The 12,348-nt window shown below is 41.6% G+C and overlaps 1 protein-coding gene and 1 long non-coding RNA gene across 6 annotated transcripts in view; one reads left to right on the top strand and one right to left on the bottom strand.

The window, feature by feature from the left end:
- The window catches only part of CEP120 (centrosomal protein 120), an 82,380-nt gene extending 74,907 nt beyond the window's left edge, over positions 1-7,473 (top strand). For all 5 annotated transcript variants that reach the window (XM_082724882.1, XM_082724883.1, XM_082724885.1 and 2 more), the window contains 2 exons: positions 2,736-2,881; positions 5,679-7,473. In XM_082724882.1, coding sequence (XP_082581008.1) covers positions 2,736-2,881; positions 5,679-5,913 — 381 coding nt within the window. In that variant the 3' untranslated portion in view covers positions 5,914-7,473. The remainder of the gene's footprint in view (positions 1-2,735; positions 2,882-5,678) is intronic.
- LOC309861728 overlaps positions 1-12,348 on the bottom strand; it is a 106,042-nt gene that overhangs the window by 30,432 nt on the left and 63,262 nt on the right. The window lies entirely within an intron of this gene.

Genomic DNA, 12,348 nt, shown 5'->3' with positions numbered 1-12,348 from the left:
AGCATACTCTTGATCCCCAAATCAACAAGAACATTTAAGAACAAAATAAATGGGACCGTTTCAAGAACACTGATAAACCACTTATAACAATCACAACAGAGTTTATTAAATAAAAAGCAAACATGGGGGCGCCTGGGTGGCTCAGTGGGTTAAGCCTCTGCTTTTTGCTCAGGTTATGATCTCAGGTTCCTGGGATCAAGCCACGCATCAGGCTCTCTCCTCGGCAGAGAGCCTGCTTCCTCCTCTCTCTGCCTGCCTCTCTGCCTGCTTGTGATCTCTGTCTGTCAAATAAACAAAATCTTTAAAAATAAAAAAAATTTTAAAAAATTAAAAGCAAACATGGGGGCTTACTACCTTAAAAAAATACAAGGGAGTAAAAATCAGGAAGGTCTATTAGATGGAAAGGTGAAAATAAAACTGCTGTTATTTCTAGATGACACTTACACTTAGAAAACCAGAAAGTATCTACAGATGACCAAGTAGAATTAGCGAGTTTAGCAAGTTTGCTGGAAACCAATTCAGTATATAAATGTCAATGTTAATTCTCTATACTAGAGCCAATTAGAAAAGGAGACTTTAAAATCTCTGCCATTTACTATAGCATCCAGAAAGAAGAAACACCCAGAGGCATATTCTAAGAAAGTTGTTACCCTTACTATATAAAAAAGTATAAAATACTCAGTGAAATTAAAGGAGACCTAAATAATTGAAGTAAATGTTGTTCACTGATTTAAGAATCAATATTGTGAAGATAATGGTTTGGCCAAGGTGGTCTGAAGATTAAGCATAATCATAATCAAATCCCAGGAGCCTTTTTTTTTTTCAGCCACAGAAACAGAAATTGATATAAAAATATGGAAGACTTAGACTGTCCCTCATCAAGGTTCATTATTTTAAAAGTTACAGTATTAAGGCTATATGATTTAATGCAAGGGTAGAGAAATAGATCAGGTTAGAGAGCCCATTAACAAACCCATACATATATGGACAGAAGTGGTGTGTGAGTGCGTTTACTGCCAAGCAGGAGGAGAGGATATTTCTTAAGTAGATGTTGCCATGTCAGTTGGAGTTCTTTGGCAGGGGGTGGGGTGGGGGAGAAACTTGATCTCACACATACTCAAAACCCAGTGCATATGAATTATCGATCTAAATGAAGCGTCAAGATGCTACAAAACAGCATCCCCATACAAAAGACTAAGGCAGGCAAAAACTTCCTTAAATTGGACATAAAAGGCACTAGCTAAATAGAATCGATAAATTTGGACTATGTGAACATTAAGTCAGAAACACCATTACAGGAATGAAAAATGCAAGACAAAACTAGTGGAAAATATTTGCAATTTAAATAACCAACAAAAGACTTAACCCCTGTATATATAAGGTACAATGAATATATCAGTAAGGAAAAATGCATAACCAAGTAGACCTAAGCGCCAGATGGTAACAGGAACTTTACAAAAGAAGAACGCCATTAAAATACTAAACCATGTTTAACTTCATTAGTGCTGGAAAACAATGGAAAATTTACAGTGAGATGCCACTACATAAACCTATCAGAATGGTTTAAATGAAAAAAAAAAAAAAATCACATTACGCTAAGAATATGGAGCACTGGAGTGCTCACAGGAAAGTATAAATTAGTACTGCTACTTTAAAAACTGTTGGACAATAATTATTAATACGGAAATTCTCCTACCCTGTGGCCCTTCCATTTAAGTCCTAGGTATCTCCCCAGCAGAAAGGCATACCAACATAGGCATACAAACCTAGGCCTGTAGACGTGTATGATACTATTTACATCAGTGTTCGAGAACGAAACTACAGACCAACCCACATGTCCCTTAGCAGCGGAATGAACAGATTGTATATTCATCTAATGTGATACTATGTAGTAATGGCAATCCTCAAACGAAATGTCCCTACAGTAATCTATACAAAGAACTCTGAGCTAACTGTTTGATGGTGGGGGTTTACAGCCCCGCCTGCAGTACCAGACCCGTCCGTTCCTAAGACCCGCTGATTCAGTCATGGGCCAGCCATTCTGGGGAAACTCGCCCATTTTATTCCAAGACATTTTGTCCTGTGTGCAGAGATTCTTGTGTGAACGTAGAGAAAGGAAGGGCAAGGCATACTCTGACCTGAGGCGGACGTGAAATTAGTGACCAGTGGAGAGACCATTCATCTGGGTTTTCACGGTGTATCTTATCTTTGTATAATTTACCATTTCTTAGATGCTTTTACCACTGGTCCCTTGGCAACTCACTGTGTTGCCAGAAGACTCTTCCCTCCTTCATCCTGGGTTCTCTTATGGTATTTCGCTAACCTCAGTACTGACTGGGCCTTGAATGACTGTGGCTGACCGCAAGAAGAAGGGACTTTTTTTAAAGATTTTATGTATTTATTTGACACAGAGAAAGAGATCACAAGTAGGCAGAGAGGCAGGCAGAGAGACGGGGAAGCAGGCTACTCACTGAGCAGAGAGCCCGATGCGGAACTCGATCCCAGGACCCTGAGATCATGACCGGAGCTGAAGGCAGAGGCTTAACCCACTGAACCACCCAGGTGCCCGAAGAGAGGACTTCTGAAGAGAACTTGGCCCTTTCTAGACAGTGTGATTCGGAATGAGCCCACATGGCTGTATCATGGGTCCTGTCTGATAGGATTATGATCTCAAGCGAGAGTCATATGAAATATATTTACTCCTCACATTCAAGTTCTGGCTTCTTTGTTTCCAGAGGGAGCAAGAAAGTCAAATGGCCCATCTAAAAAAACAGCAAGAAGAGCTGGAACAGATGCGACTACGCTACCTGGCTGCTGAGGAAAAAGATACGGTGAAGACCGAGAGACAGGAATTGCTGGATATCAGAAATGAATTAAACAGGTACAATAACCAAAAAATTCCTTTTTTTTGCCCCCCATACAGAAATGGGAGTTCCAGTAGGAAAACCTCTTCATTAGCCATGGGGCCAGGGCTGTCCGAAATAAAGGACTTCCCGTGTCAGCTGTGGTACGTGGGCTGCCACAACCACAAGTCTACCCAAAAGACCGTTCTGCTCACGTTTATTGCCATGAATGTAGCTGTATTTAGCTGGTTCGTTCCTGTTCATATCCTAGCACTTTAAATTTTATTTTTGTGTGACTAATGTAGGATTGTTGTTACTACTTCAAGGTAATTGATTATACTGAATTTTTAATAACAGTAGACACTTCAAATCTAGTTATATTATTAATATAAATAAAATAGCCCTTACTTATTAAGCCCTTACTGTATGCCAGGAGCTATGCTAAGTGCTTTCTTTGCTCATTTTTTTTTTTCTCTTAAAAACAACTTTTTGAGGAAGATATCCCCATTTAGAGATGAGGAACCTGCTGATTAGAAATTTACATACCCTTTCCAAGGTCATATAGCTAGTAGATCATAGAGCCAGCATGGAAATGTGGTTCTATGGCTATGTATATTTTTTAAGACTTTATATTTTAGAGAGAGAGAGGGGGAGAGCCAGCATGCTCACAAGTGGGGGAAGAGGCAGAGGAAACAGCCTCAAGCTGACTCCCTGAAGAGTAGAGAGCCTGAGGCAGGACTGGATCCCAGGAATGTGATTGTGACCTGAGCTGAAACCAAGAGTCCAGCGCTTAACTGACTACACCACCCCCAGTTGGCCCTGTGGCTGTATTTTTTAATTATCGTTCAATACCAGGCCTCTCTGTAATGTCATGTTCATCTTAGTGACAATTTCAGCACCACTTCATGTTAGAAAAGCCATCGTTAGAAAACAACTTAAGAACAAATTCTTTTAGGAGGGGTTTTGGGAGAAGGCTTTTTAACTTAGTCTGTGAAGACACTAGTATTTTTGTTCCAGCAAAGCCTACTCTCTTAACGTGGACTGCCTTCACCGTAGATTGGGTGGCTTCAACAACAAATTCATTTTCTCATAGTTCTAGAGGCTGCAAGTTCAAGATCAAGTACCAGTATGGTTAGTTTCTGTGAGGACCCACTGGCTTATTCACATCTGCCTCACATTTTGTCTCTTCTAATAAGAGCTTCTAATAAGGTCCCCGCCTTCAGGATCTCATCCAAACTGCATCATCTCCCAAAGACCCATTTGGCAGATAGCATCACATTATGGTTAGAGCTTCAGCCTCTTACTTTTCGGGACACAAAATTCAGTTCAGAGCACATACGTTTGACATCTGCAGTCACTATCAGGTCATTTCAGAGCTGAAGTAAATAATCGCATTTACAGTACTGCTGTATATGTGTCATTTGGAAAAGGTCAAGTACTATGCGACAGGGGTCAGTTTTGACTCTTCCCTTTTATTCCGCAGATAATTAGTATGCAATGTGTTACAAACAGGGAGGATGTTATAAACGACCCTTGCTTTCTAAAATTATGCAGTCATATACTTCTGTTTGTTTGTTTTACTTTATTTTAGCATATAGGTATTAAGCCTCTGCTGTTTGCTAAGCACTCTTTTGGTGGCTGAAGTACCAGTAAGCCATCCGGCTATCAAATTTGCAGATCAAGCACATTTGAATTTTGAGAACTTAAGCCACTAAGTACATTAGAAATAAAAGCAGAGTCTTCTGTATAAATTACAGGGCAGACCTGATTGACCTAAGTGATGGGAAAGGCAGAAGCAGACCATTGATGTGAGGGGGCCTGGGCAGACGCATGGGGCCATTACCAGTGGTGTGACACGACTGTCACAGCACCATCTTTATAAAGATAAAATCTAGTAGTTGCAAATTAAAACATTTTTATAGCCACTTGCATAAGGGAGTATAAAGTTCTCTCTTTATTGTACATTCTCAATTAAAAACCTACTCCACTGTCCAAGTTGGTATTACTCTCACTTAGGAAAGTATACAAAGTATACTTAACATTCGCAAGGTCACGCGATTAACAGTATTCCACTGGAAACACCCAAGTCCCAGGCTGGTACCTGCTGTCCCTTCTCTGACCTCTAGATGAGGCATCACAAACATACAAGATCTTCCAATGTACATGCTGTCTAAACCAGGCATTCGCATCGAAACGCTATCCCCAACACCTAGCACTGTGGGGTACATAGAGGTATTGCTTGAATGACTTGGGAAAATTTTGTTTAAAACAACCAAAAGGATTTACCAACGACTTAAAGGCCAGCAATAAAGGGTGATTAAATAAGAGTACATCTAAGTGAGAGAATGTTGTGAAGCCCTTTAGAAGACACTAAAAGATGCAGGAAAACATTTTATCAGTAAGTAGAAAAAAGTAGTACACAGCCTTGCCTATATCCTATCATCGGCTTCTTAGAAAAATATTTAAGACATATGCATTTTTAATTGAAAAGAAATACAGAAAATTATTACTTAGATTGGTTATCTTTAGATAGGATCATCATGATTTCCTTTCCTTTTTCTAGAATTTCACATTTCTAGAACTGCTACAGTTCTTACATATTTTATAATTAGAAAAACAAGTATTGTTTTCAAAACTGTCTTTTATGAGCATGTTCACTCTGGCTAGCCAAGTGGAATACTGGTTTTTGTTATCTTCCTGAAAATAATGCTACAGGCATAATTTCCCATTAAATCATTTTTTGAAACGGTGTTTTGTTAACTAAAAAAAAAAAAATCAAAACCCCAAACAGCATTTATTGCCTGCTTAGAGTGGCGTCTGTTCTTGACTTCTCAGGTTAAGGCAACAAGAACAGAAACAGTACCAGGATTCCAGAGAGATTGCGAGCGGAAAACTGGACAGCCCGCGTGGCAATGCCCTGGAAGAGGGTTTGGATGATTATTTGACTCGACTCATAGAAGAAAGGGATACTTTGATGAGGACGGGTGTGTATAATCACGAGGATCGAATAATAAGTGAACTAGACCGACAGATCAGAGAGGTTTTGGCAAAAAACAATGCCAGTAATTAATACCATTTGGAAAATCTTTACAGAGACTCCAGGCCTGAATATTAATTTCATTGTAAAACCCTCGAAAGAAGGGAAAATGGATATTTTAAAACCAATTTTCAATTTTTTATAAGCAAAATTTTGTATGTTACTGTACAGTATTTATTTGATTTTATTTACTTTATGCTACCTCTCCCACTCTGGTTTTATTTGTAATTGCATTTTATATACTCATTTTAAATGACTTTTCAGTGTTTCTCATAATTTATAATTTCCTGGCTAACTTTCCCAGCAGCTTTTCTTAAGATTTGTCCTTAGAGAAATGACTGCAGTAATTTCCAGTTGTAAAGTTTTTCACATTGAGCCGAAAGAGTATATGTTGCACTTTAAAAATGCTGCATCCTATTCATTTGAATATGGCTATCTTGAAAGTTGAGGCCAATTGTAAACAATTTTATTTTACTTTAGACAGCCTGTGTTTTTAACTTGTAATATTGGACAGGTTTGAAAACAGAAAGCAAGATCAATGCAGAGAAGCGCTAGGCTCTATTGAATGACAACCTAGGCATTTATTTAAATAAAGTTAATACAGAATAAACTTGTTTCCACACCCATTGAATTCCCAAATTTTCACTGTGCTCCTAACTTTTAGGAAGATACAAGTCACAGTTTAAAAAGATGCTTGTCTGCCCATCCATGCCCCAGATTGTATTTTGATTTCTTGAAAACCCAAACCCTCTGTAATATAACAGACACAAAGGCTTCTGCTGAGAAAGAAGAGGGAGAAACAACTATTTTTTACTCCACTAATTTTGATCAGTTGGATGTTAAAGTACACGAGGTGCAGTCACTGGCGGTTCGCTCTGGAGTGCCCTCCCCTGCGAACTTCTGAGAATTCCTACACGGCTCGGCTTCATAGCCCGTCTTGGCCCTTAGGGCAGCACTTTCCACCTCCTTTTCCAGAGTCTGTTAGCCAATTCACAGATTATGTGAGTCTTAAAATAGAAGTAGTTTGCAATTTCTGATTCCCAGATATAATACATTTAAGTAGATTTTAGGAAATATATAGTGTTTACCGAGTACTTCCCTAAAAGCAGAATAGGCTGGAAACAAGAAAATTTTCTATCGTTTTCAAGAAGGTGTATTTTGGGGGGAAAAGCAAAGCCCCAGCCGCAGTCTATGTTTTGTTTTGTTTCCTTAATAACAAAGTATTAATCTTCTAAAAAATACCCCAGCAGTACAATGACAGAGACCAAAATGACTGAATGAGAGACTAACAACTCTGACTCCCAGCAGGAGTGTGAACTTCGTTATGGTTAGACATTTCTCTCACTGACTCTCTGGCCACAGGGGCCACACGCATGGAACCAAGCATTTCTGTTGCAGGAGGGCGCTGGTGAAATCCAACCCCTGGGCCTTCGTGGGGTTGGTGTGCGGCGCCTGACTGTCCTCCGACACTAGAGGGGGCCTCAGATTTAGAGAAACAAAAAGGACTTTTCTCCGGTGTGTGGTTCACTTCGCCCTCTGTAAAGCCAGCTTCTGGCTCTGTAGCTTCAGCAATAAAAACCAGAATCCTGCGGACACGGAGTGCCCCAGCAGTCTCTTACTTCTGTGCCTCCACAGAGCAGGCGCGTGACTGGCGCCTCCTGTCGCCCTGTGGGCTGGGTTCTTAGGGGCGTACATCACCTGTGCTTTCATAGGTCTGGCACTGGGGAACATCTGAAATTGCGCCACCTTTTGCAGTCTTTCAGCAACAGCCAATTCGTGCACAAGGGTCATTTCATGACCCTCCCAGGGTCGGAAAACTGAGTGTCAGCACGGTAGGTGAAGGAAGGGGGGTGCCTGCTGAGGGAGATGGCTTCCTCATTACCACACTGAATGGCAGACCTCTCGTCGTGTATTTCTATGTGAAACAAAATTCCCCTCCAAGATGTCTGGGGTTCCTTGACACAGGGGAAGCCCAGTTTCCACGTCTGAGGCTGGTGCCTGCTACGTGGGAAGGGGGCAGCAGGGCTGTGCCCGGTCAGTCAGGGTCTTGCCCTGGGCCAAGTCAGGGCTGTGCAGGGTCTGGAGACCTGGAGAGCTCTTTTACTGCTGCAGCCCGGTGATTTCGACCAGACCTGTGTTCCTGTTTGCAGATGGGGGAGTCTGAGTGTGACTTAAGGACGGATTGGGGCACCACAGAAACATCTGGGGGAGAGAACAGTCTGGTTGGACCACCTACTGCTCTGTCCACTGCTGCCCAGCATGAATGTCAGGTATCAGTTCACAAAACATACCTCCTGTTCTTCCAGTCCGAAGACCAGTCCTCTGCTAGCTCCAAGCAGAATTTTACAGTCTGGCCTCTCACTGCCATTGTGTCCACATTCATGGAATAGATGACTTGATTGCTTTTATCGATATAATTCACAACAATAAAACCTACCTTTTGTTTTTTTTTAATTTGACAGAGATCACAAGCAGGCAAAGAGGCAGGCAGAGAGAGAGGAGGAAGCGGGCTCCCTGCTGAGCAGAGAGCCCAATATGAGGCTCGATCCCAGGACCCTAGGATCATGACCTGAGCCAAAGGCAGAGGCGTTAACCCACTGAGCCACTCAGGTGTCCCTGAAACCCACCTTTTCAAAGAATACAGTTCAGGGGTTTTAGTATATTCTAGTATATTTAGTATATTCTCATCCTACAGATGTCCTACAGCCATCACCACTATATAATTCTAAAGCCCTTTTGTCATGCTCAGAGGAAACTCTGTAGGGATGTCACTCCCCATTCTCCCCTCTGCCCAGCCTGGCGACCGCTAACCTGCTTTCTGTCGCTGTGGCTTTGGCGATTCTGGACATTTCATATAAATGACATCCCAGATTCTCTATTTAAAACCAGAAATAAGAGAAAACCTGAAGTAATTCTCCATAAGCAGCAGTTCCTGTGATATACAACGTTTTATCACGTGTTGAATGAAGGGATATGGAGATGTAGAAGGCCACACTAAGGGTGTAATGTGTCAAGTTACACGTAAGAACATAGCTCAACTCTAACTCTCCATTCCTGACCAAGGCCGCAATGAGCATGAACAGCGAGAGGTGAAAAATGTTCTGTTGTATGATCTCTGAGCATTGCCATACATTACAGTATGGCCTCTCACTGCCATTGTGTCCACATTCATGGAATAGCTGACTGGTACAAGCGTCAGGCCCCAGAAGCTTCCCTGCATCGCAAGCCATCCCCGTGTTCTGCCGAGGTCGGCAGTAATGAGAAGCATGGGTGACCACAGAGCAGGTCAGGGAGGACAGAGAATAGGTCTAGCTCCCTTTCTGCCACGTGCCAGGACTGAAATAGTGCCTGCCACGTGCGGGCACTCAGTAGTTGGTGGATTCATAAGGTCTCTCATGTATGGTCTATCATGTATGGTCTCTCGGTCCAAAGACATAAAAAATTAACTATGATGGAGATGCTAGGAAAACAGGCTCTCTTGACCTTACCATCCAGGTCCTACTGAAGTTGAAGCTGCCTTTGTTGCACTGTCCTGCCTTTAAAAATTGTGCTTTGGAATGTCCACAATAGCCAAACTATGGAAAGAACCGAGATGTCCATCCACAGATGAATGGATAAAGAAGAGGTGGTATATATACACAATGGAATACTATGCAGCCATCAAAAGAAATGAAATCTTGCCATTTGCAACAATATGGATGGAACTAGAGCGTATCATGCTTAGCGAAATAAGTCAAGCGGAGAAAGACAACTATCATATGATCTCCCTGATATGAGGATGTGGTGATGCAACATGGGGGCTTAAGGGAGTAGGAGAAGAATCAATGAAACAAGATGGGATTGGGAGGGAGACAAACCATAAATGACTCTTAATCTCACAAAACAAACAGGGTTGCTGGGGGGAGGGGGGTTGGGAGAAGGGGGTGGGATTATGGACATTGGGGAGGGTATGTGCTATGGTGAGTGCTGTGAAGTGTGTAAACCGGGCGATTCACAGACCTGTACCCCTGGGGATAAAAATATATGTTTATAAAAAATAAAAAATTTTTAAAAAGTTGTGCTTTGGGGCACCTATGCTTTTGGGGCAATTCAGTCATTAAGCATCTGCCCTGGGTTCGGGTCATGATCCTAGAGTTCTGGGATTGCGCCCCACATCGGGCTCCCTGCCCCAACCCCTGCTGTGCTCTCTCCAACAAATAAGTACTAAATAACTAACTAACTAAATATTGTCAAATGCTTGGAGATGGAATGAGTACCAATGACCAGGGACTGGGGTGGGGAGTGAGAATGAGTGAGTGCTGAGTGGGGACAGAATTTGTTGAGGATGATGAAAAAGTTCCAGATCAGGGATAGTGGAAATGGTTGCACAGCCCTGTGAATGTATTTAATGCCGGTGAATTAGGCACTTAAAATGGTTATAACTTTATGTGCATGTGTTTTCCCACAACTTAAAAAAAGCTTGCTTCCTCCATGAGTTGCCTGTCAAGACTTTCTGGAAGATCCTATCTTCTCATTCCCTGACAGTAGAAACGGATCAATCACTTCATTAGATGTTTGTTGGACCTTTGTTAACAAAACCCAGAGTACCTGAAAATTAGTGGCTACTTTTTCATTCCTGACTTCTGGAGGTGAATTGCAGGAACCTTGAAACTTGCCTAACATCCCCGTGCTTTATAAAATTAAGGTCTTGTTGTTGAACAACAACAAAATCCCAGACGGACAAAATCCATGACCAGCGCTGTGTTATAGAGCAGGTAGTCCAGACTGTGGACATAAAGTGGATAGAGAATTTTCCACAGTGGGTTTCAAGTTGCCGAAAGTAGGCTTCATAGTCTTACTGTCGGTTGGTGGTCCTACCAAGCAATGAAGTGATTTGTGTGGGAGCGCTGGATAGTCTGCCTGAATAATTGTTCATATGGTACGATGTGAAAATGTAAACTCATCCTTGATACTTGTGTTTTGGCAACTGTAACAGGCTCTGGAGCCCAGACTTTCCCACATTCCCTTTTCTGCTGCCCGCTCTGGAGCACTGCTTACCCTTGCTTCTTCCTCTTTTCTCCCCTTGGCTTCTGTGACTCAAGGAAACCAAGATGTAACCCCTCTTTCTTGGTGTACGTGGGAAATTCAGACAGCATAGCGTAAGCACCTGCATTTTTCACATAAACCAAAAGACCCAGAGTGTTCACAGATTCTATTATATAACCTTGATTTGGCATCAAGGTCAAATCCACTCTTGTTAGGAATGTAACTGTAGAAAGGCTGCTATATACTTAAATCTCATTTTATTTGCTTCTCTGGGGGTTGTCTTCATGTTTTCATTAGAAATGTTTTTACAGATGGAGGCTCTTCAGATATAAAGTTGCTGAAGTGGAGACTCAGAAGTTTAGCTTTCAAATTAAAGGGCGGTGGAAATCTGTTTAGAAAGATTAATTTATAGATAAATAATTTACTGACTGATACACTAATGTGCAAGGATCCCCAGAGGCTTTTAAAGATGTAGTCATTATATTCTTAAGGTTTCTAAGAATGTTAAACCTGTCATTCATAACAGGAGAGAACTAAAATAAGGCTCATTTATAATTTCTTCTTGGAAACATTTCAGCCACAAATTCATAGACAAATATTTTTTCTTTTCCAAATAACCCATCTAATAGTTGGACAGCACACTCCTTTTCTTGAGTAACATGTTAACTAGTTGAAAGCACGCAGATGCATTGGATGAATGCTGAGTTGTCCTGAATATTTTATATTAAAACTTGGCTAGAGAAAAAGAAGTATTACCGCAAAATCTTACTTGGACATTATTGTAAATTTTAGCGAATGCCAACCCAACACCAAGAAAGTCTGTGCTTGGTAGGTTTGCAGTATTTTAAGCAAATTCTCCCCTTAGTGAATAGACCGAACAGGATTAAGGCATCCAAGAACTGGTTCCCTTGCTAGGACTTCTTTCTGTAACCTGAAAAGGCAGCATTGGGTCGCTGACATTTCCATCTGTTCGCCTGATAGAAATTCTGGGTTGCCAGGCAAGACCTGGTACTGTCCTCCTTGAGTTCAGTTCAGATTTTGTGAAAAATCTGATGCCCTGAAGAAAGTACGGCAAATCAAGAACTTGGGGGCGTAAATACTGAGCACCTGTCTTCATGCTGTTTTGGTTGGACGAGCCAGTGTGTGGCATCTTCACCTTATTGCGGCCTTGAGGAAGGAAATTTCAGTCCTGACTTAGCTCCATTGTCGGCAGATGAGCTTAATGGTCTTGTCTTGGTCTCTGACAGATGTTTATTTAGGTAACCAGCTGAAATCTGTCAAATTTGCACAAAGAAAATGAAGGTACCAAATAGGAAGTCGTTTCATACATAGTCTTCAGAAGTAATTTAGCCCACAGACTCACTCTGCCGATAAAAATTGTACCGGCCTGCCCACATGTGGCCTTCTGTCAGTCGCTCTGTTGTCGACTCACACTCCTCTCCC

This window comes from Mustela nivalis, assembly GCF_964662115.1.
Source record: "Mustela nivalis genome assembly, chromosome: 3".
Lineage (NCBI taxonomy): Eukaryota > Metazoa > Chordata > Mammalia > Carnivora > Mustelidae > Mustela > Mustela nivalis.
The sequence above is the reverse complement of the archived record's forward strand: the minus strand, read 5'-3'. Positions and strand labels throughout refer to the sequence as shown.